Raw genomic sequence first — 23,204 nt, 5'->3', positions numbered from 1 at the left:
TAAATATAAATATATTATATTATTAAATAATTTTAAATTAAAAAAAATTATATTTAATTATATAATAATATATATAAATATAGATGGTTTAAAAAGGTATTATAGTATTATTTAAATAATATATTTATTTTTTTTCTGATGAGGGTGAAAGCATCTATTTCCATCAAACCTGACACCATGAAATTTCAGGATTCTTGGTTTCCTCAAATCAGACGGTGATGATTGTTCTAAATTAGCATGCCGCTCTTGAATTGTAGACCCCGTAGTCAAATACATGATTTAAAAAAAAAAAAAAGTGATTCATTATAAAATGTCCCTCTCAGCCAGAGCTTCTGTCACTCGCTTATCTGCTTGTCCGTCGTCTTGCTCTTCTAGTCTTAGCTTGAAGTATATATTAAGTGGAAGAATCGCATATACAGTATCGGCTATAACGCAGATACATCAAAGCTGCAAAATAATGGCTTCTTCAACAACTTCGGTTCTAGAAGTATCATCACCTTTGCAAGACAAAATCACGGCTCCATATGGCTCTTGGAAGTCGCCAATCACAACCGACGTCGTTTCAGGGTCCTCCAAGCGACTTGGTGGAACCGCTGTTGATGGTCACGGCCACCTCATCTGGCTCGAATCTCGTCCCACCGAATCAGGGTGCACTATGTTATTACTATTAATTCATTTTTGTCCTTGTTTGCGTTCTCTCTATAATTAATTCTGTTTTCTTTTGATTTTTATGATTCTCGTTAGTTACATTTTAGTTATTTTAATGCGTTCAGGCGAGCGGTTCTTGTTAGGGAGCCAGAGAAAGAGGGAGGCGAACCGATTGATATTACTCCAAAAGAGTTTGCGGTGCGCACGACTGCTCAGGAATACGGAGGTGGTGCTTTCAGCATTTTTGGTGACACTGCCATTTTCTCTAATTACAAGGATCAAAGGCTGTACAAGCAGTCTATAGCTTCTAAAGGTAAAGTTGTGTAAGAAAAAAGTGGGTTACTATCATAAATTTTCAAATTTACTGTTTAAAGTGCTGATTTGTTTCATATAGAATTGATTGACGTGCAAATACTAATTGACAATCTCCTTTAAATTTTTTTTTTTTAATTCACTGTGTGTGTATTTTCTTCTGGCTGGGAAATTTTTGGAAAGATAACCGAACTTGGAATGTTGTAACCATTGTTCTAGTGTCATAGTCTTATAACAAATTGGAACGTTACAGGGGAAATATTCACTTTTAGCTGATTTATTTATTGCATGCAAGCAGATTCCTCTCCTGTGCCAATTACCCCGGATTATGGTGCACCAGTAGTACGTTATGCAGATGGAGTTTTTGATTCACGCCTTAACCGTTTTGTTACCATTATAGAGGGTAGATTATCCAGATGTCGTTCATACCCAAGGCTAATTTATCTAAATTTTTCCTGGGCTATACCAAAACCATCCATTAACATATATTTCCCATCTTTATAGATCATCGTGAAGATAATTTAAACCCAACCACAGCAATTGCAAGCATAGGCCTCAATGATCAGAATATCCAAGGTGAAATTTCTTAAACATCATTATAATTTAAAGATAGGATTATAAGCTTAAAGTTATTGCACTTTCATTGTGATTAAAGAGCATCTTAAAAGTTGCACCTGTGGGGTGCCTCTACTTCCATCAATTTGTTGGTCAGGATCACGAAACTATTACTTTAGGAGTAAAAGAGGACATTTCAAGGCATATGGGTTGCTTTCAATTTACTGTGATTAGGTTCCTCCAGGAATTTTCTACAATTAAATTTGCGCATATGCATTTATGTTATATTTTTGTTGTGTTTAATCATCTGATGGAGAATCATGTTTTTTTGCCTCCTCTCTCTCTCTTGTCCTCACCCCACCTCGGTTACTTTCGTTTTTGATCCTATGGCATTCAGAACCAAAAATATTAGTTAGTGGCAGTGACTTCTATGCCTTCCCGCGTATGGACTCAAAAGGTGAACGGATAGCATGGATTGAGTGGCATCACCCTAACATGCCATGGGATAAAGCTGAACTCTGGGTTGGCTATATTTCTGACAATGGGTAAGCCAAATTCTGTTTATGCTTTCATAGCTCTACTTATCCAAGAACTAACCTTGTATTAGATACTGAGCTTTTTTTCCTATTGTCTAAATGTGTCAGAAAAACCAATAGCATATGCCTACTATTGTTCGGGATGGGAATAAGGATTCATAGAACTTATCTGAAACCTGCAACCGTTGAGCATTATTTGCTGATTATATGGGCCTCCATAAGAATTGCTGATTATATGGCATAAATCTCATACATTTATTTGTGTCTATGCTCATTAGGCACTCTGGAATCTTATGACATCTGAATTACAAGCTCTTTTCCAAGCGCCCACTTATCTTTTCTGAGTCTTCAAAATAATCTTATTTATTGATGATAAATTGGATTGGATTAATTCCTTTGATTCTGTTATGCAGAGATGTCTACAAGCGCGTATGTGTTGCCGGTTGTGATCCTACTATCGTGGAGTCTCCAACTGAACCCAAGTGGTCTTCTAAGGGTACTTTGTTTCTGGTCTATAGATATAGTTTATAATGCTAAAGCAACACTGCTGTATCTATAGTATAGTACTTAAAAATAAATTGTGAAGATTACCTAATGAGGACAAGATTGTCACGTACTTCAAGAATGCATTTTAATAGATGACCTTGATATCAATGCCCAAGTCTTTGTTAATTCTAATAAACTATATCCTATTCTAGTTGGGAATGCCCTGAACCTGTATTCCAGGAGAACTTTCACTGCCACTTGAGATATCATGTCTCACAAGTTTCTTGACTAAAGTTTTTAGGGTCTGGAAGTAACTTTTTTCCACTTCTGAACTTGTCAAATCCATGAGATAAGGGAAATCCTTGAACCTAGTTATTTGGATATGGTCAGATGCCAAATTTTCCTTTCTTTCTCTCTTTTTAAAGGTTTTTATTTTTTATTTTTTTGGCTTTATTGTCTACAAATGAGTAATTTTTTGCATGTATAAACAATTTCTATGAGCACCTAATAAAGGCATATCAGTATATTATCTAATTACAAGTATCAAAATTCTGTTCTTTCAATTTGTTGCATGTATCAATGTTTATGTTTGGTTTTATGCAGGGGAACTCTTTTTTGTTACTGATAGAAATAATGGATACTGGAATCTTTATAAATGGGTGAGCTCCAATTTTTTTTTGAGAGTTTGTGGTTGTATCCTTTTCAACACATGAAGCACTGTAATATATCAGTTGGCTGTATGTACTTAACCAAATGATTCATTTGTTTGACATTGTGATTCATCCATGAATATTTGTGAAGTTGCATTTATTTACTAAAATGTTTTGTTATGCAACTCTTTCTTCATTCAGCTCTGGACTTGATAAATGTTCAGGAAGCTATATTCTCTGAGTTAGCGTGTAATCTGGCTTCAACTATTCTGTAGCTCTCTTGTTGTTTCATTCAACTGTCACTTATAAGCCTTCTGATTCTTAGCACTATCATAGCTTTTGCTTGGTTGTTAGGTCAGATATCATTATGCAGTACCTATCCGATGATTCTTTTTTGTCTCCCTGCAACAGATTGAATCAAACAATGAGGTTCTCTCACTTTATTCCTTGGAGGCTGAGTTTTCAAGACCATTATGGGTTTTTGGTACGAATTCTTATGAAATTATTGAAAGTAAAGGACAAAAGAACTTGATCGCTTGCAACTATAGGTAACCCTGGGGAGTTATTGCTCTTAGGTTCTTAATTTTTTTTTCCTTTGTGTAAATGCATGCTGAGGCTTATGCATGAACTCACACATATTTCACTTGTAAGATGTGGTGGGCCCATTTATACATTTTCATGTCATTAAATTTTTATGTTTTAATTCAGGCAAAATGGAAGGTCATATCTTGGAGTTTTGGATGATGCTGAGGGCTCAATATCGCTGCTTGATATTCCTTTCACTGATATAGACAACATTGTATCTTCAAAGACCTTACTTTCCATAATTTGGCATCAGAAAATTTTCAAGTACAAACCATAATGATAATTTAATAAAATGTTGCATCATTACTTATGCAGACTCCAGGGAATCATTGCCTTTACATTGAGGGAGGATCTGCTGTTCAACCATCATCAGTGGCTAAGGTTTATCTGTTTCTTTTTTCTCCATGTTTTCTGAGTAACATTTTTTTTACTACAATACTGGCAAATAATAATGTTATAAAAGTCTAAGCTGTGATACTAGCAACACTTATCTGTGCTTTTATTTGTGGTCTTTTGCAGGTGACTTTAGATGGCCATAAATTGAAAGCTATTGATTTCGAGATTCTCTGGTCTTCATCCCCAAATAGTTTGAAGTACAAGCCCTACTTCAGCTTGCCAGAGTTAATTGAATTCCCAACAGAAATTTCTGGTCAAAAGGCATATGCATACTATTATCCACCATCTAATCCCAATTACCAGGCTATTCAAGGAGAAAATCCTCCATTACTATTGAAGAGTCATGGTTTGCTTTTCAAAAACCTAAAAATTTCAGTCAATTAATGTTCTTTTTTTTTTAAAGAAAAAAATGGTAGCAGTATATTGTGGTTATTTTTCTTGTGATTGTGCCTTTTATGCATGTGGCCATCTTAAGTTGCTTTCATTTGAAGTTTGTACAACAAAAGCAAGCATATATTGGGAGTGTGGATAATTTGATGCATTAACTGAAATAGCAACCAAAAGCTTGGGCTATAGGAAATTATTCTGGCATTTAGATTGCAAGAAAATTTTGATAAATATGAATTATGGAATTATAATTTCACTTGGGAGTTATTGAGAGAATTGAAACACTTAGTTGCCTGGCTTCAGTGGACTACAACAATTACTGAACTTGTTCAGTCAGGGTTCATAATTCACGTGAGGAGTTTTCTGTCTGTTTCCCCTTTTTTATTGGCTCAATTTGCATTATTTTCAATGAATTAAGAGATTCCTTTTATATGTTGAATTTGTAATGAATCATATGGTGTATGAATTGTGGCAGGGGGGCCTACAAGTGAAACACGTGGGATTTTAAATTTGAATATCCAGTATTGGACTAGTAGAGGTTGGGCATTTGCGGATGTAAATTATGGTGGAAGCACTGGTTTGTCTGCACCCTCATCTGTTATATTTTATTTTTTCTTTCCTTTGAAATCCATATGGAAACTCATAATTTAGCAATTGTTTTTGAAAATGCCTTAGTCTCTAAGCCAAGATTGTGCAAGATCCTTCAGAGTTTTTCAGGGTGTTCTTTTCTGCATATATTTGACATCTTGAACAAGTTCATTTCTGTCTATATATAATTACATCATTCCTCAAAGTTGGTGGACCTGAAATTAATTTTGAAGGCTATGGTCGGGAATTTCGGGAAAGGCTTTTGGGACGCTGGGGAATTGTTGATGTTAATGACTGTTGCAGTTGTGCTACATTTTTGGTAATCATATTCATTCTGTCGTTTCTATCCAAGTTTTTTTAGAGGATGAGTTGCTATGACCTTTAAATTATGATACTGTTCATTTCATCATCTAGGTGGACAGTGGTAAGGCAGATGGAGAACGACTTTGTATAACTGGCGGTTCTGCTGGTGGCTACACAACCTTGGCTGCTCTAGCTTTTAGAGACACATTTAAGGCTGGAGCTTCCTTGTACGGTGTGAGTGCTGGCATTTTTACATTTGGAAGCATTACATGAATTTGTTGTGTTGTGGTGTCTAAATAACAATTCTTTCCCTGATGTCTTCTGCTTCTATTCTGTGTGTAAATTTTCTGCTAAAATAACATGTACTATTGACCCATTGATTGGACTCTATTTTCTTTCTGTTTTAGGGTTTAGGGTTGGATTCCCTTATTACTACTTTATTTGAGCCTCTCAGGCCAGCAGCATTTTTTTTGAATTTTCATATGTTGTCCTGATTTGAATATTACCATGGTTTTCAGTTTATTTAGATATATTGAGGGGTTAAGCATAATTTATGTTCTAATAGAAATTTTTAGTTGAACAGTACATGTCTTCCTGCTTTTCATGTTTTGAGTATGTGAAGTTTGATGTTCAGATGCATGGTGGCACATATTGGCTAAAAATTTTGGCAGTGGCATTCAGAATCTGTTTGGGATTTCTAGGTTGTTTTTTTTTTTTTTGGTGATATGTGCAAATCTTTGACTTTTTAAACTAGTGTTTCCCCTTGAAGTTTATATACCTCTAATGTTGTTCACATACTACTTATGGTGTCATGAAGGGCAATGCTCTCCTGTAAGTAGAAAATTAACATGTTTTTATGTATATTGCAATATGGCAGGTTGCTGACTTAAGCATGTTGAAAGCAGAAACTCACAAATTTGAATCTCGTTACATGGACAATCTTGTTGGTAAATAAAAAATGAAAAACACTTAATGTATCAGTTTACTCTTTATTCTATGAGTTAAATATCTCGTTTCAGGTAGTGAAAAGGATTTCTTTGAAAGGTCACCGATCAATTTTGTTGATAAATTTTCTTGCCCCATAATTTTATTCCAGGGATTGGAAGACAAGGTAAATTTTGATTTGCCTCCTTAGACAAGATTTATTGTATATGCAATTGACCTGAAAATTTTATATTTAGACAAGATCTTGCTTTAAGTTTGATTTAGTTGAAAAAGAAAATTCTGATGTTTTACAAATTCAGTTTGAATTTGGGAAAAGTTATTCCTAATTGTGGAAAAATGAAACATTTTCATTATTTTGCAGGTTGTACCCCCTGATCAAGCCCGAGCAATCTACCGGGCACTGAAGGAAAAGGGTTTGCCTGTTGCTCTCGTGGAGTACGAAGGAGAACAACATGGTTTCCGCAAGGTTTATGCTTCTTTTCAGAATTTCCAATCACAAACTTTGCTTGTCTGGGAAACATTACAGCTGATCTAATATTTTACACAGGCTGAGAACATTAAGTTCACACTGGAACAACAAATGGTGTTTTTTGCACGGTTGGTTGGACACTTCAATGTTGCAGATGATATTTCTCCAATCAAAATCGACAACTTTGACAGCTAGAATAATGGAATCTGGTTGCAATGAATTTATTTTAGCCAAGCATTTACTTGTACATCATGTAATGAATAATCCTTCACTCTGTTTTACTTTAACCGTGTATGGGGCTAATTGCCAACTACAACACATGCTTTTGAAGTTGCCATAGTCCTCTTTTCCTTCCCACTCAAACTCTTTATGTTACTGTTGACCGCTGCCTATTGTTTAATGTTTTAGATGATGATGAATGCCCTCCCACTTCTAGAAGTTGACATTCTAGTAGTTTTATTTTCTAAAATCCTTGTTGCAAAGCAATGGCAGAGCATGAAATGCAATTATAATAGAATATAGAAGACTTCATCCAGTAGAGTCAACAATTTGTGGCAGATGTTATGGCGTAAATTATATGACTTGGTAATCATTTACAGAAGTATGAGCAGGTACGTCGTTGAAAAGCCCAAAGCATGTCACTGTAATCCTTTTCTTGTTTTATTTTCTGTTTTTTTTTTTCTCTGTCCTGAGGATTTGGCTTCGTTATTTGATCATGATATGTTACTGACTGACTGGGATATCTTTGATTTCAGATGGAGGGTAGGTGACTGGTGCCTGATTTTCTTCTTCCCTCCAGGGTAGCTCAGGAAATACACGTGCGCGTAATTTTTTTGGGTAAGAATTTCATAGCCAAACGTTTTTCCCATCTAAAGATTTCGAGAAACCATAAGTTTTCACTTTCTACGTTCTAAAAATTCAAATTAAAACATTTGATGTTAACTTTTGCCAGTGAATTTATTCGGTTTTTTTGTAAATGATTATTTTGTTATATTGAATTTACAAAACTAATATTACCACTTAATATAAATATCAGAAAATAATGTTATGTGTATCCTTTTTTTAAAATATATGATGTATTATTATATGATTTATTTTATTTTTAATTTAAAATTATTTAATAATTTATATATTTAAAATAAGTTTGTATAATTTTATTTAATATAAAATTATTAATATATTTTTATCAATTTAAAATTTTATTAATTAGTTTTTTAAAAGTATACCAATTTTAAAATAGTACATTTAGATTATTTTTTAAAGATATTACTGTCATTTTTTTTAATTATTAATAGATATATTAAAATTTTTAAAAAATCTCAAACTTATTGAATTTTTAAAACTTTATAAAAATTTATTAACAACCTAATATTTTCAAAAATGATAATTCTTCTCTTCATCTTTTTAAAAAATGAAAAAAAAAATGAAAAAAAATAAAAATAAAAAAAGAAAAATATATATATAATGATTTTTCTTTCTTTTTTATTTAATGTCATTATATGATTTTAATTATATAAAGATATATTATTATTTATACATAAAATTATATATGAAAGATTGGTACAAGCGTGGAATCCATATTTCCATGGCTCGTAAGTCGTAACAGTTTGTTCCTTGATGTAAACTCTACACTTAACATAGGAACAGAAGAAAGAATAAAACTATCTTTAATTACAGCAACATGTAATATTAACTAGGTCTCTAAGTTTCATGATCGAAATCCATTTGCAAGAGGATTAACGGCCAGCCTCCCCAAAATCCCTTGTTTGTATGGCAAGAAAGTTCTCTTCTTCAAATTCTCTGATGCAGCTTTATTCTGTGTATAATGCAATTCATGTGCCGATACCTGTCCTCTTCTTCTTGAGCCAGACATTGGCTCTCCAGAACTGTCGGCTGACCGAAAACTAGAGTTCTTTGTGTCTTCATGTTTCTTGAACAAAGCCTGATACTTCGGTTCCTTATCCCTTGAATGTCCCTCAGATGCGCTTCGAAACAGAAGAAAATCCCTCAATCTCCATTTTCTTGATGAACTCTTTGAAGTGGAAGATGGCTTTGAGCTGAACGATGACTGTTTTATAGGTTGTTGATGTTGCGTTTCTTCTTCTTCCCATGGATACTCAGATACTCTAAATGGAGATAGTGATCTTGTCGCTCTACGGCTTGAACTTTTCGACAAATCTGGAGCTCTTCTTTCTCTTCCTCTGTCATTTTGCGTTTGCTTTCGAGTATTTTCAACTGCAGCCGCAAATGGGTCTGTTTCCTTTTTGCCTCTAGGTGAAAATACTTCACGGATGACCTTTTTCCCTAAAGATATGGGCGATCTCGGTGACCTCGAAGACAAAAGTGGGCTCTTCAGAGTTGTATGGTCGTCAAGCTGTAATCTTGGTGGAGGCTCTAGTGGACGGATTTTGCCACCATCAAAGAGCTCTTCAGCAGTGAGGGACTCTTTCTCCATTTCCTTACTGAAATTAAAAGCAAAATCATCTTCATTATCAGTAGCGGCTATTGCCCTGCTGGGAGATTGTGATTTTGGTGTACCAGGCTTCTCTTCCCAGTCAAAAGGAACAACAGAAGAATGCTCATCGTTCATCATATACAAGCTATCAAATTCCCTGTCAAACTGAGAGATGCCCGAGGGACTTGTAGGTGCACTTGTAAAGAAATATTCACCAAATCTCTTTGGTGATGCTGGAGCACTCAAATATGGAGATGATCTTGCACTGGTAAACTCGAACTCCATTGTTGGAACCGCAGGTATCACTATTTCCATTTCTCTAATAGAAGAAAATAGGTCATTTAGGAGCAGAGAGACAAAGTTGGCTTCATATATATATATATATATATTAGAGAAGTAGTTATGATGATGTATATTGAAGGAAGGAGCTGAGAAGCAGAGGTGGAGATTGTTGACCACGGAGTCATAATTTGCAGCCGCCCGTTAATACTACAGGGGGTGTCTTTTCAACTCTGATTCACAGAAGACGACTTTATTTAATGTTTTTTCATATGGAATGGAATTGTTTTGGTAAATTCTGGTTTGGGGGAGGGGATTAGAGTGTCATGGTAAAACTAGTTTTGTGTGAATTTTCTTTTAAACTTTAGAGTAGATGTGACAAATAAATTAAATATATAAATTTCACCAATAATTTCATCGTTTGTTGTGGGTAGGATTATATTCAAATCGAATTAAGATTGAGCTCAAATTCAGTTCAGTTTACATATAATTGAGTTCGAATTCGTGAAAGTCAAGTTCGAACTTAGTTTGAATTCAGTTTGACTCGTTTTTCATTATTAAAATGACGTCGTTTTACTATATATTAATCAAAACGACGTCGTTTTGTATCAAAATTTTTAATTAAAAAATTTGACAAATAACTCAAACTCGAACAGGCTTGATTCGAGTTCAACCCTACTTGTGGCATCAGTCGCATCACCTATCACCACCTTGACTAGAATAAGGGAACAACTATCAGTCAAGTGAATCTAGATGGTGCCTTACCTCCTATGAACCTTAATTGCCCAATTAACCGGTGGATTTGAGCCATGTCGTCTTCACGATCAACTCAAAAGAGTTGAATTTGTATGATAAATCAGTTTGAGTTTAATTTATTTGCATTATTGCTAATATTTTTTTGTTTTATCAATAATATTATTCATTATTTTTTTGAGATTATCCATTTGTAGATTTCAAAGTGACCATTTTCATCAACTTAAATGAGTTCAAATTTCAAATTATATTTAAATTTATTTTTATTTAGACTAAAATCTAAGTATTATAGATTCAAATCGAGTTTAAATTTACTTTTATTTAAATTCAATTCAAATTAACCCTTAATTGTAACAAAACTCAAAGAGGCCTTGAAAGAGACAGGAAAACATGTAATAAAAAAAAACCCAAAATATATACATATTATTTAATTAATCAAATCTTAATAGCTTAATTTTTTTTTTAAGTTTAGTTTGGCAACCAACTTGAAAGCTTTAAGGTATGATAGTGATTTAATTCCAACCTCTTACACCAAGTTTGTCAGATTGGTCCAAAAGTGGCAAGTTGGCAACAATTATGTGAAGAATAAATGTGCTAGTAGTTGGTGAATAATAAATTTATCTTATTATTATTATAAGTAGAAGCAGTAACATAACGTGCATAAAATCATAATATGACTAATTCATGACTTCTAGATCTGTAGACTTTTTAGGCATCCAAATTATTTGTCAAATTATCCAGTTTGTGTCACAATCCACCCCTCTTATTATTTTATTTTAAATTGTATAGATATTTTGATGGTTACCTTGATTTTATATATATCTCAATACGAATGCGATGCACGGTATTCAAATGTGAAAAATATTACACAGGCACGCCAATTAAGAAAATTATAAATGTGTACTGCCGGCCGGTCGGCTGGCCTTGTCTCAGGATCAATAACCAGAAAGAGCAGCTTTTTTGGGCTACCTATCTCGAATGTCTTTACGTGGTGCCATGTTCCTTGGGGAACTTGCAAATCGATTGCTCTTGTGCCCTTAGGCATTGCTCTTCTCTGTTTGTCTTCCCTTATGCTCTTAAATGTCATGCTTCTTTTCTCACAACTTGGACACTGTTAAGGGTGGATTCATGCCCGGATAAGACTAGTTCAAATTTGATTCAATTTTAAAAAAATTTAGCTCAAACTAATGATGAATTGTTGAATGTGCTATTAAAAAATCACTAAAGATAAAGAAAAAAATAAAAAGTTTTTGAAAAAGAAGGAGACTAGATTTATTTGAACTTGCTCATAATATCATAAACTCATAACTCTCTTCAATCTATTGTTTTGGAAAACAATGTATAATATTATAGACTTGTAATTTAAAAAACCTTGGACCAATTTACTCTGAATTTACTCTGTAGGGAAGATGGTTTCAATTAGGAGTAACTAATAAAGCTCCAAACAGAAGAATAAGAGTTCAAATTGAAAATTACCTTTATTATTTAAATGTAAATTGGTGTTTTATATTCTCATGTTATTCAACTTGAAAGTTTGTTTTTCCATTGTGTGACCTCCTACCAAGTAGGCAAAGCAAAACTATGGAAAGAATTTTCTTGCATTCTCTTTAATGATCAAAGAGAAAAAAAGGACATGGTACAAAAATTCCAAGGCTATTCCAGAATTTTATATTGCATAATTTGTAATTATGAAAGGTGGTCTAAGAGCAGCCTGGAAATGTTACCAAACTCTGCTCAGCGTCAATTAGATGGCTCATGCAGTAGGGAAAATGGCCACCTTTCTATTGGACCACAAGTACAATTAGTTGGGTGTTGGGCATCAGTAGCTTTCTTTGAATGCTTATCTTGGTTGTTTAAGAAAGCTGTTTCCCAATGAGCTATGCATTGACATGCCAGACACAGTCAAGAACTGTCACTGTTTGGAGCTAATTTTCTTTGATGAAACTTTGTCTCTTTGTCTTAATTACAGTGTTGTTGGTCATCTTTAATAGAGTCAAAGAAATTGCATTCCCCCAAGTAAAGCCACCTTTTTGTATAGAAATCTTCCCATTTCATAGTTACATGCAGGATCCCAATAAGAGAACATTTCTCTGGCAACTACTTACAAGAAAGACTAGATTATACATTTAGTTACAACATCTATTCTCTGGTTGTGTAACCAGTTTTGAGTACCCAATAATGTATCCAGACTCGATCATAAGATGACACATCATCTAAATACCTAATTAGGTACTCAAAACTAGGTGCACATAGTTTTATTGGTGTACAAAACTGTAACTCAACACTCTTCTTTCAGCCAGGTCAAAATAAATTCCAACTAACAAGAATCATTCATGTGTATAGAAGATACCTAAAGCTGAATTCATATGGGACAACTTGGATAAATTTTGAAGAAGGCTCATGTTTTCCCCTTTCAAGACATTGAATTGCTTTTTTCCCTAATTCACTTGGCAACTGTAGGCAGATCCAATCCAGCAAAGACTCAAAGTCCTTTGCAAAGTCAAGTAAGTACCAATCCAATAGCTTTGGAACTGCAAATTTCTCTGCAGAAATACCAACTGCAGCTTGCAGGTATTCTCTTTTGGCAACTTCTAGTTCGTTTTCAACTTGAGAAGCAGTGTAAATTCTCACCTTCACATGTGAAGCAAGCAGATTCGTTAATCAGTAATATCAAACCATAAAAGATTCTTGCATAAATACCCAGAAAAAAAATGAAAAGAAGGGATCTTCAAAGAAAAATAATTAATAAATTTCAGTGAAACTGGTTAGTTGATCATAAAGTTTCAGTAAACCTAGGACCACTGAAGCTATCAATGCCATTTATCTGAGAATGTAAGTAAAATAAAGAAGTAGATAAGTCAAACCTATAAAATTTTATGCATGGACTTACAGCAGGAGAGGACCAGCTTCCACAGGAGAGGGCAAATGTTACTAACGGTTCAGATAACTCCAATCCAAATATGCACCTTGCTGCCATTTCATCGTTTTTTGCTCCCTTTGTAAAGGTCTGTTGAGTACTTAGAGGTAAGTTGCAGGAAAAGAATTAATTAACAAGCTGTAAAAGCTTTCAGAGAAGCTGAGTGCTTAAATTTTCAGGACATTTATTAATGAAAAAGCTTAAGTGCTAGCAAAGGATTTGAGGGCGCTTACATATTTTGAGTGATAGGGCAATCTGAGGATAAAGTGTTCAATGGTAATTGCATTAAGTAAATGGCCTCCAACATTTATTGTTCCCTGAGTAATAAGAATTGAACTCTCAGAAAATACATTCTCAAGGTTAAGCATGTAGTACACTGTTGGGTCCAAGTGACAGATCAGGAAATGCAGAACATCTGTAACAAGAACACACTTGATTCTTAAATAGCCCGTACCTTTCGCATCAATTCGACAACCATTTTGGGACTCTCTGGTATTCCATGCTCAAGAAATGCCTGGAGACATGCAGTATTAGTATTTGGCTTTTTTTCTTGATATAACAAAGACATAGAAAATGTAAAGACACAGATCAGAATGGCCACAAAACTGGAACTAGGGATTAGATAAACTAATGTAGTAAAATATTTCTAAAATTTGATAGTTAAGAAGGGCTTATGTACATTCATCATGCAGGAATTGTAAATGTTTATCCAGAATGCAAGCTTCTCCTGATGGGTGAGGTTCTGTAAATTGACAGAGGCAAGTTTCCCAAGTAGGATTCTGAGAATTCACAAAACCAAATGGTCATAAGTCCTAGCGTTTTACTAAATATAATGAATAAAGTCAGAAGCCAAGCTACATTTATGTCAGAAACATTACTTTAATCTACGGAGAAGAAACATAGAACTGGATGTTCGGTTTGGATTGATCGAGTGCACTTCAATAGCAAATAGATGCTTATATGGGCCAATATCTCTTCTTCCAAACTGTGAACAGATACCATAAGGATCCCCAAATTCTGCTTCCTCTCTGCTTTTAACTGTGCTCATTCTTAACAAAATGCCAGACAGGCAGTTCACAATATCCTCAGAAATTTTGTTTGGGCCATCATCTCCAGATGAGCTCTCCTTGGAGACTCTTACAATTTTTGCCTCTGCATTTTCGGGGTCTCTTACATGACATTCTAGCTGAACCTGTAATTTCTGAGGATCTAAATGCTTGTCTGCCAGTTTACTGTCAATGAGAGGCCTCTTCACTGGAGTTCTGGGTGGCTGCAATTTTTGCCCAAAGGATCCCTTCTTCTTCACAGAATTAGCACATGATTGGTTTTCTTTGCCCCTTCCATCTTCTAATAAATCACAAAGGAAGAATAATACTGAGGACTTGATTACAAATCACAAACAGTTAATTATATACTGATGCGGTGCTTACTGGAAAGAGAAGCCAATTGGGTTAGTGTGGATGTTGTGGATTCACCCGCATTCCCATTTGAACACTTTAACTGCGCTTGTTCTGAATTCTTGTTCATGCATGAATCAGCTGAATTTTCCATGTTCTTTTTGGAGGATGAAATGTAGATAGCTTCTTGATATAAATCTTGTCTGAAATGCACTACCTGTTCTTCAAGCCGAACAATCTCCTCTTCCAATACGGCCACTTCTGCAAGAAGCTTCTTTGTCTGTAAAAAATAAGAAACCTTTCATGAGAACTTTCAATAAATAAGTAATCTTGTAATTGAAATGTCAATTTAAAAGACTGACAAGGGGATGGTGAATTACTAACAGGAGGAGGAAGATAAGGAGGTAGACGAGGCAGAGCTCCCAAAGGTCTATTGAAAGCCCTCTCTAAAGCTCTGTGAATATTCTCTTCATGCCTAAGCTTCTTCTTCAACTTATCAACCTGAACAATTCCAAATTCGAAACTCAAAAATAAAAGGAAATCCAATCTATTGTGTAAGAATCTCAAAAGGAAATTAAAAAAATGCACTCACATCTTGTTGCAGAGCCATTTTTCTCTCTCTGCTAGAGACTCGTCGACTTGTGGTTGCTTTCACGGCAGCAACTACTTTGCTCCCCCGCATATTGGCCTTCTGCTTCAAACCAGCAGAAATTGAAATTTATAAACAGATCATCTTCAAAGTTTAAGAAAATAAATCATTATGTTCTCGAAGATTTAATTTGAAAACTCATGTCTTCCAAAATCTCCAGGAGCGTTTCACTTTCTGGAGCCTCCTCATCGAAATTGAAGCCATTTCCCTTAAAGTGAAATCTAAATTTACCCATATGAGAATAATTACTACACATTTCATGGCTCTTGACCCCTTACAATTCAAAACTTTTCTTCCAAAGAGAGCAATAAATTCTAGATATTGACGAAAGATTATTTAATTGTGATTACTTTATCTTGCTTCAGTGTAGCCTTCATAGATTGCAGTTTATTACTCTTCACTCTGGTATTCATCTTCTACCAATCGCTGCAAAACCTGCAAGTAAATGATAATCCCAACACATCATCGACAAGCTTTTTCAAATGCATCATATTGAATTGCATTTATAACAAGAAAACACCTTTTTATGAAGCTCATTCCAAGACAAAGAAACTACTTCAATGAAGTCTCGAACTCCGATATCTGCATTGTTAGATCATTGTGAAGCACAAAGCAAATACCACCCAGAGAAATAGCTAGAAGTATGTCAAAGAAGAAAACGTTATTGAAGAAAATTCTATTGAGTTAATTGAGTGACCATTGGACAGAGTGTTCAGAGTTTACTGCTGTATTTGTTGATTTTTTAAAGGTGAGTGGTGAAAATTTAAAGCGGCTGTCTTTGTAACTTAGAAAAAAGAAAGAGATTTTGGTACAAGATGGCACCGTACGCAACTCCATGCACCCCACTATCAAAATGAGATCTATTCTGAGCTTTCCTCTTCATCATCATTGAGTAAACGTGCAACTTCTTTTTTACAGTCTGCTTCTAATTTCACTCAAGCCATTTCTTCTCTTCTCAATGATTATATTCTGGAGATACCCTCTGTTCTTACCCCATGTATTTTTTTACAGGTTGACAAGCAGGCAGAAGGGTTTCATGTAACATAGCTAGGCCAATAAACGGACCCACGGACAAGATATTATCCTTAATAACTTAAAAGCTTACTAGATCGATAGTAACTTTGCTTTGATTTAGCTCATGTTCAGAGGACACGTGCTCACAGAGAATCCTTCCATTAGGTGACTAATACTATTTGCAATATTTTTAGTCCAAAAATTTGATGCAAATTGAAATTTGGGATGATTCATGTAACGTCTCTTAAGTCTTAATAAATGTAGCTAATTTTTTATAGCTTAAAAGGTAGGCAACAAAGGAATATGGACATCGATAACTGTGAACCCCAGTCGGTGTGCTTTGCCTGGCGTTCTTCTTAAGCTTTCCTCTGTCGTGTGTATTTATCTTCCTTGGCTTTAATTATTATTATTATCAGATCTTAATTTTTATTTAATTTGAGAAAATGAGAAGACACAAAATGGGTATTGATCTATCATGATCGTTGGCCTTGAAGATAATGTAGAGTGTAATTGTAATGGGCACATCACCGTGACTCATGTGACAATGATCTTCTAATTTGTAAGGCGAATCGTTTCCACACTTAAGTTTTGATGAATGAAACTACTATTTTGCAGGTTGGTAAAAGGCCAAAAATGTCTTTTGAATTAAGTTAAATATCATGTTATCTCATAAAAAATCTATCTACCTTATCCACTTCTTAAAAAATTTCCAACACCAATATTTTTGCTTATGTTATTTTGATCTAAATTCATTAGATCTCATTAAGATTTATTGTTTTTTGTCTAAATCTGTTAATAACCATTCTCGTCACTCCACCACCCGCCACTCTTATTTCTCCACCACTACCAACCTTTCCCATCGTTGATTTACTTGTCACATTGTCACCTCCACTGCCCTTCTCAACTACCCCCACACATCCACACCTCCATCATTTACTTCTACATCTTCTTCACCTCCATCAACTCCTTCAAGTAGCAATTCACCCTTAAAATCAAAAGGTTTGGGGACACTATCACCGCCAATTGTTTGGAGTCCATCGCCTCACTTTTCTAACCTGCAACTCACAACTTGGATCTAAAAATTGCTATTGCATGAGTGTTTGTCTATGACCAACGAATGAGGAAGGAGAAAAAAAAAAAGATATGGGGGAAAAAATATGAAGTGATTTAGATAAAAATATAATTTGTTTATACTAGTATATAAGTAAATAATATTAGGATCTTATATGTTGTATAAACGCTAGTTAACAAATGCACGTATAAAATATGTATTATACACGTCTACTATTTTAAACGTGTGTGATTGTATTCTTAGATAAAAAACGTATAAAATATATATTTATGTTTAGACATAAGAAATGTATATTTAACAACGATATTATACATTTGTCATTTTTTGATTTTTTTTCTTTAAGCAATCACAAAACAATATTGTTTTGGTGGTTTTACAAAAAATTAGTTAGTAAATATATGTATTGTATTTTTACAAATAAATTCTTCACCGTTCAATATCTCATACCTTTATAATATTTGAACGATTTTCTTTTCCCCCCTATTTACCTATTGGCATATAAGCTAATAAAAAATATTTTTCAATTATTAAAATTAACATATCACTTTAACAAGTGAGGGGAAACAGAACTTTCTTAATTTAAAAAGGGTGATAAATGTCGTTTCATCAAAGTTGGGGTGGCTTTGCTTTTGTATTAGTAACGCATTAATGTCTATGATTACCCATCCCTGCATGTATAACCCAAAATTTATCTGAAATTAAGACAAATTATGCAATGCAATGCAATGCAATGTCATCATATTATGATTGTAATAAGATGGTGAATTACGTCCAAAACATATAATCATTTGTGTGGTCGGTAAGGTTTGACGATTCTATGTTGAGTGCTAAAGTTTCAGTGTGAAAATGTTAAATCATATTTCTAAAGGGGTTTGGTTTGGATGGGAAACTATAATTATGTGCGAATCATTTAACATCCGAAATTGGTCAGTCCGTTGGCTTTTTCTAATTTTCTTCTAAATTACTTTTTGGGTTGAGGGATCAGTTTCACCACACACCAACATATCATCTTCTCATCCCAAATGGATGGTTTTGGTGGTAAATGGGTGGATTTCTATGGTGGAGAGCTTGAATTTAGGTTCCGTTGTTTACATCTTTAATACCCACTTGTTTTCGGGTAATGTTTAGGCCAAAGGACTATTTCCCTTCCAAGGTATGTTGATTTTCCAAAGTTTCCCTCATTGATTTTAAAAATACTATTTACCCACCTATGATCGTTTAAATCTGTTAATTTTAAGGACAAAATCATTATTTTATATTTAATATTAAAAATAAACTTAAATATGATTTCATTTTACCCCTTAAAAGTTTAAAAATTAACTTTTTTTCCCTAAATCAAGTTTGAAAAAATCACATTTCCCCCACAGGGTTTAGTTTCAAAGTCCGATCACCTTCTCCGACACCATTGTCGGTCGTCTCTCTTTCCCAACGGCTCCCCATCCTTCGATTTGCTACCTCACCTCCACTCCAACCCCTCCGGCGTCCAAAAACATCGTATGAGAAGAAAAATCGTCTTTCCAGATGAAGACGAAATGACTCGTCTTCTTCTGGGAAGACGTCTTGTCTTCGTTCAGAAAGACGATTATCGTCCTAGACGACTTTTTTGGATGCTGGAGGAGTTAGGGTGGAGGTGAGGCAGCTTGTTGGAGGATGGGGAGCCGTCGAGAGGGAGAGACGGCTGATGATGGCACCAAAAAAGGTGATCGGATTTCGAAACTAAACCCTAAGGGGGAAATATGATTTTTTCAAACTTGGGTTGAGAAAGAAAATGTTAGTTTTTAAACTTTTAAAGGGGAAAATGAGATAAAATTTTCAAGAGTTAGAGTTCCGTTAATTTTAACCAGCTATGGGTGGATAAATGATATTTTTAAAGTTAACAAAAGAACTTTGAGAAATCAGTATACCTTGGGTGGGAAATAGTCCCTTGGCCTAATTATTATCATAGCACCCACCAACCAAATGTTCATTTTAGAATATGGAGGTTACCTAATGTACTGGACAAATACCTGGTTTTGTATTGATTGTTAAAGTACAGGCAAATTAAGAACCGAGGCTGCAAGTTTTCTATACATGCATCAGTCTTAATTGAGGGTATATAAGATTCTCTTGCTCCCTCTTTGTCTTTTCATAAGTTTGAGTTTGACCAGTAGTACAACAACCAATAGTGCACGATTTCATTTAAAAACAGAACGAAATTGATGGATGCATCAGGTCACGCAAGGACAAGTTTACTTCTTGTTCCATTCTCTTGGTTGAAGAAGTGTCCATCTCAAGGAGAAGCGAAATTTAAGTTAAATACTATATCTGCATATTTTTCAAATGTTAGTTTGAATAGTAAAATTGGAAGCGTAGAGTATGAGTTTGAAAATTATTGACAACTAATTACCTGGTGTAATATTTATAAGATTGACCATCAAATTCGGATTTCATTTTTACCCTAGGTGAAACTTAAGGAGATTTCTGGGGGACATGGCCATTATTTCCTGAAGAAAACAAGACATTTGGTCCCACCAAAATCTCCTTTTCTTTCAATATTATCATCTACTAACAATCTACCAGACGTGTATGAGATGTCAATGTCTCTTCTGTTGTTCGACAGACAAGACAAGCAGGTAGAGCCACTGTTAACAACCTGATTATCTAAGCATTCATTATACATACCACTTAAGAAATAGTACATTAGAAGCAAGGAGGTTGAGGTACGTTGCTCATATAATTTTATGATATGTCAAGAGACCAAAAGAATCTCTGATCCTGATTTGAAGGTAAAGAGAATATGACCCTTCACCAGAAAAATGAGAGCCAGTTGTTAGAGATGAAAGTGAATCTACTTTTACCTAGCTTATTCCTTGGTCGAAATTATTTAGCAGCAGAAGCTTTTTCCATGATGCAATTGGTTGATTCATCAATGTTTTTATCCCTGTTTTTTTTTTTTTAAAGAATTCTTATTTGAATTAGACAGTCATTTCAAGGTTGAATCGAAGTTATATTGACCAACTTTATAATTATTATACTAAATAAGTTAAAAGCTTAATTTTGATTTGTTATCGAAAGTTTTGAACCCATGTTTGCATGTTTGGACACTCCACCTTCACCACTCAAAGCTGGCTTCTTTTCTTCGTTTCTTGACCAAAGATTACACGTCTTCTCTGTAAAGTTTATGCTTTACATGGTTTTTAATGCTTTTCAGTGTGGGGACTTTTGATGATAAAAATTACTCGTATCTTCATGCCACTCAAATGATTGTACCAGCTCTTCCCTTTCACTAAAGCTTATCGATTATTACCCACATCTTTCCTTTTCTACTTTTCCCTTATGCCAATGTTCAACCATGAAAATATATTGCACTGAAAGGAAATCAATTACGAATTGCTGAAAAACAATGTCAAGTTTGTTACTGTCTCCAGGGTATGATTTTTCGAGAAATATTTTCAAGACCATGAACAATATCAATGCAAGGTCAAAAGCTGGCAGAGGCTTCAGCTGGTCCCGTTATCATTGGAAGCTTGTGACTGCATCCATAGGTTTTTGAGTCTCCGCTTTCTGTTTGCATCAGGCCTAAATAGAAAATAGAAACAACTTTGCAAAATTTTGTGCAGTTTCTTCTTTCTTTTTTGATAAAAGGCCAAAAGCAGCTCTCATGCTAAAAGGTTCGTGGTGGCAAGCATCAATACAACTTCAGGTTGGGGTCCATTAAGTTTGTAAAGTTCATCTCTGTGTCACTGTCTTATCTTTGCCTCCATTCCCAATATATAATTATTTGAAGAGACGCTCTCACAAATCTCCATTATTTTATAATAAAGGTGAATAAGTCATATACAGTGCTTCGCAAAAGTAAGAGATGTTCAATCTGCGAATCAAAGTTCATAATGTGAGTGCTCGCAACCAAATTTTTAGTAATATTTTAAAATTAAATCTTGTATTTACTTAATTTAATAATTATAAAACTAATCTGGAGTTTTATTTATTTGAAATGATTAATTTGGTTACAAAGAAATAATCCGATTTGAATAAATTTTTTCATTGAGAAAGGATTAAAGGAAGTCAGTAGCGTGAGCTCATTTCCTAGCTCACCAGGCAGACTTGCCAAGTAAGCTCCCAACTGGAATCCATGCCATGTTACCTTTTCCTTGTTGGATTTGTCTGTGACTAAGATAATATGCATGTAACATTGGCCAGGGTAACTTAAATAGTAAAGGTAGGGTGTACAAGTATAAAAATATGGGTTCGAGACCCATGATATATCAAGATTAAATTTTTAATTTATCTTGATTAAGTAATTTGAATCAGGTTTCAGCTCACAATTATATTCAACTGCAAGTAGAATACTTTGTAATTGAATGGTCATTGTCAATTTAAATTTTAGTTTTGCCAGCTCTTCCATATGAATTGGTCCCCCTATCCAGTTGACATATACGTCCTTCTTTAACTACTGCTCCCTTTTACGTTTCACAGTTCCCACTATAATTCCATTTTAGTCACTGAAGTTGACAAAAAAGAAGGCCATTCCCCTTTCAATTCGGCATTGATGGTACCCATTATACAGAGCGGTTAAAATGTTCATCTATGAGTCTTTCTTTCTGTCAACAAAGGAAAAAACAATAACCCTAACATATTTCGACCCTTCTAATTTTTATCATTCAAGCTACCTTGACAATTTTGCAATGGTGTTCTGAAAACAAGCTTCATCTTACAATGAGTTGCGGCATATATATGGGCAGAAGCAGATGTTGAAATGTGTGTGCCGCTTTAATTTTTGGATACGGACAAAGAGGTGAGTATGGGCACCGGCTCAAAAAGGACCTCTATGACATTTCCTGGAAAGAGTACAGCACTGATTGAACTCAATTTCAATGGCTGTATATATCAGGGAGTAGGATCTATTGCAAGCTTGGAAGTCTTTATAAATGAAATTCAGTGAGTGAAGTTCCAGCCTAACCATGCTCTATCTGGTAAATATGCAACAAATAAAGTTCTGAACCTCCCCATATTTCATCAACACAAACAAGATAAGAATCAAGAGGCCATAATATGGCATCTGAGGTATTTGAAGCCCCGATTTTGATAGATCATAAGTCCATCTTTCAGACCCAACCTGTAACCGATAAAAATGCCCAGTCTATGTATCTTCTCCAGAGGAGTGATCTGATTTGAGCTAACTCTGTTTGATTCGAATAAATCGATCTTTAACTGAAACTTCAACTCAACTTGTTTATTTATAATACTATTTATTTCTCTAACAACATTGTCCACCTACCAACAGTCTTTTAATGATATTGTATATCAATTTGAACAAATTCAAATTGAAATTGAGCATTATAAGATTTGATCCAAACTCGATTTGGCTCCTATTTTGACAGATCATAGGCCCATCTTTAAGACCCAACCTATGATAGATAAAAAAGCCCAGTCTACATATCTTGATTCAAACTCAATTCAACCCCCATCAATTGGATTTGGATCGAATCATCCCTGATCTTCTCAAATGAGACAGCTTGTCCCATTTTTCAGGTCCATATGAGAAGAATTTTGGCCAGAAGGATAATTGATCGAGGTGAGCCCGGACAGAACACGCCTGCAGAACTTCAGTCTGAACTCTGAAGCTCTCCCAACTGAGGTAACTCTGCAAATGTTTTTTGGCAAAAATAACAGTGAACAACTCATAATGAAAGCGACAGCTACCATTTAATTTACAGTCACTCGACAACTATTTTATTACAAGCATTAATAATTCGGTGGTCACATATTATTGTTAATTTTGTATCGACTGTAATTCTGCTCAACAGCTGGCCTGGCCTTAATTTATGT

General features: G+C 34.5%; 3 protein-coding genes across 9 annotated transcripts; 1 reads left to right on the top strand and 2 right to left on the bottom strand.

Moving 5' to 3' along the window:
- The first annotated feature begins 295 nt into the window (after positions 1-295).
- LOC123203274 lies at positions 296-7,289 on the top strand. Of its 2 annotated transcripts, XM_044619582.1 has the most exons (18): positions 296-648; positions 774-961; positions 1,259-1,363; positions 1,465-1,536; positions 1,913-2,060; positions 2,465-2,547; positions 3,141-3,196; positions 3,599-3,735; positions 3,896-3,986; positions 4,088-4,153; positions 4,292-4,514; positions 5,031-5,132; positions 5,377-5,462; positions 5,558-5,680; positions 6,324-6,393; positions 6,466-6,557; positions 6,753-6,857; positions 6,939-7,289. In XM_044619582.1, exons 1-18 carry the CDS (start codon positions 311-313, stop codon positions 7,053-7,055), a joined length of 2,202 nt encoding a protein of 733 aa, XP_044475517.1. In that variant the 5' UTR covers positions 296-310; the 3' UTR covers positions 7,056-7,289. The 2 variants fall into 2 exon arrangements, with proteins under 2 accessions (XP_044475517.1, XP_044475519.1); XM_044619584.1 differs by lacking the exons at positions 1,259-1,363; positions 1,465-1,536.
- A 1,071-nt stretch (positions 7,290-8,360) lies between these two features.
- Positions 8,361-10,405, bottom strand: LOC123202922. The gene is made up of 2 exons (XM_044619068.1): positions 10,360-10,405; positions 8,361-9,680 (listed from the first exon to the last, which is right to left on the bottom strand). Exons 1-2 carry the CDS (start codon positions 10,403-10,405, stop codon positions 8,569-8,571), a joined length of 1,158 nt encoding a protein of 385 aa, XP_044475003.1. The 3' UTR covers positions 8,361-8,568.
- A 1,944-nt stretch (positions 10,406-12,349) lies between these two features.
- On the bottom strand, positions 12,350-16,359 carry LOC123202747. 6 transcript variants are annotated; one of them, XM_044618845.1, is made up of 12 exons: positions 16,138-16,359; positions 15,831-15,892; positions 15,661-15,745; positions 15,254-15,355; positions 15,046-15,162; positions 14,695-14,941; positions 14,143-14,611; positions 13,944-14,043; positions 13,719-13,778; positions 13,498-13,581; positions 13,238-13,354; positions 12,350-12,978 (listed from the first exon to the last, which is right to left on the bottom strand). In XM_044618845.1, exons 3-12 carry the CDS (start codon positions 15,721-15,723, stop codon positions 12,679-12,681), a joined length of 1,659 nt encoding a protein of 552 aa, XP_044474780.1. In that variant the 5' UTR covers positions 15,724-15,745; positions 15,831-15,892; positions 16,138-16,359; the 3' UTR covers positions 12,350-12,678. The 6 variants fall into 6 exon arrangements, with proteins under 6 accessions (XP_044474780.1, XP_044474781.1, XP_044474782.1 ...); XM_044618846.1 differs by having other exon boundaries at positions 16,143-16,359; XM_044618847.1 differs by lacking the exon at positions 16,138-16,359 and having other exon boundaries at positions 15,661-15,736; positions 15,831-16,111.
- Between the last annotated feature and the right edge of the window lie 6,845 nt (positions 16,360-23,204).

Source organism: Mangifera indica, chromosome 19 (assembly GCF_011075055.1).
Source record: "Mangifera indica cultivar Alphonso chromosome 19, CATAS_Mindica_2.1, whole genome shotgun sequence".
Lineage (NCBI taxonomy): Eukaryota > Viridiplantae > Streptophyta > Magnoliopsida > Sapindales > Anacardiaceae > Mangifera > Mangifera indica.
This window is presented reverse-complemented; position numbering and strand designations above follow the sequence as displayed.

Coding starts and splice junctions, on each gene's coding strand:
- LOC123202747 (XM_044618845.1), bottom strand. CDS start 15,723: ATGAATACCAGAGTGAAGAGTAATAAACTGCAATCTATGAAGGCTACA. Junction 13,779..13,943: donor ACAATTCCTGCATGATGAAT/GTACATAAGCCC, acceptor GCATGTCTCCAG/GCATTTCTTGAGCATGGAAT. Junction 13,582..13,718: donor TTGTCGAATTGATGCGAAAG/GTACGGGCTATT, acceptor CTTATTACTCAG/GGAACAATAAATGTTGGAGG.
- LOC123203274 (XM_044619582.1), top strand. CDS start 311: ATGTCCCTCTCAGCCAGAGCTTCTGTCACTCGCTTATCTGCTTGTCCG. Junction 649..773: donor TCTCGTCCCACCGAATCAGG/GTGCACTATGTT, acceptor TAATGCGTTCAG/GCGAGCGGTTCTTGTTAGGG. Junction 6,558..6,752: donor TCCAGGGATTGGAAGACAAG/GTAAATTTTGAT, acceptor ATTATTTTGCAG/GTTGTACCCCCTGATCAAGC.
- LOC123202922 (XM_044619068.1), bottom strand. CDS start 10,405: ATGGCTCAAATCCACCGGTTAATTGGGCAATTAAGGTTCATAGGAG. Junction 9,681..10,359: donor GCAATTAAGGTTCATAGGAG/GTAAGGCACCAT, acceptor ATATATATGAAG/CCAACTTTGTCTCTCTGCTC.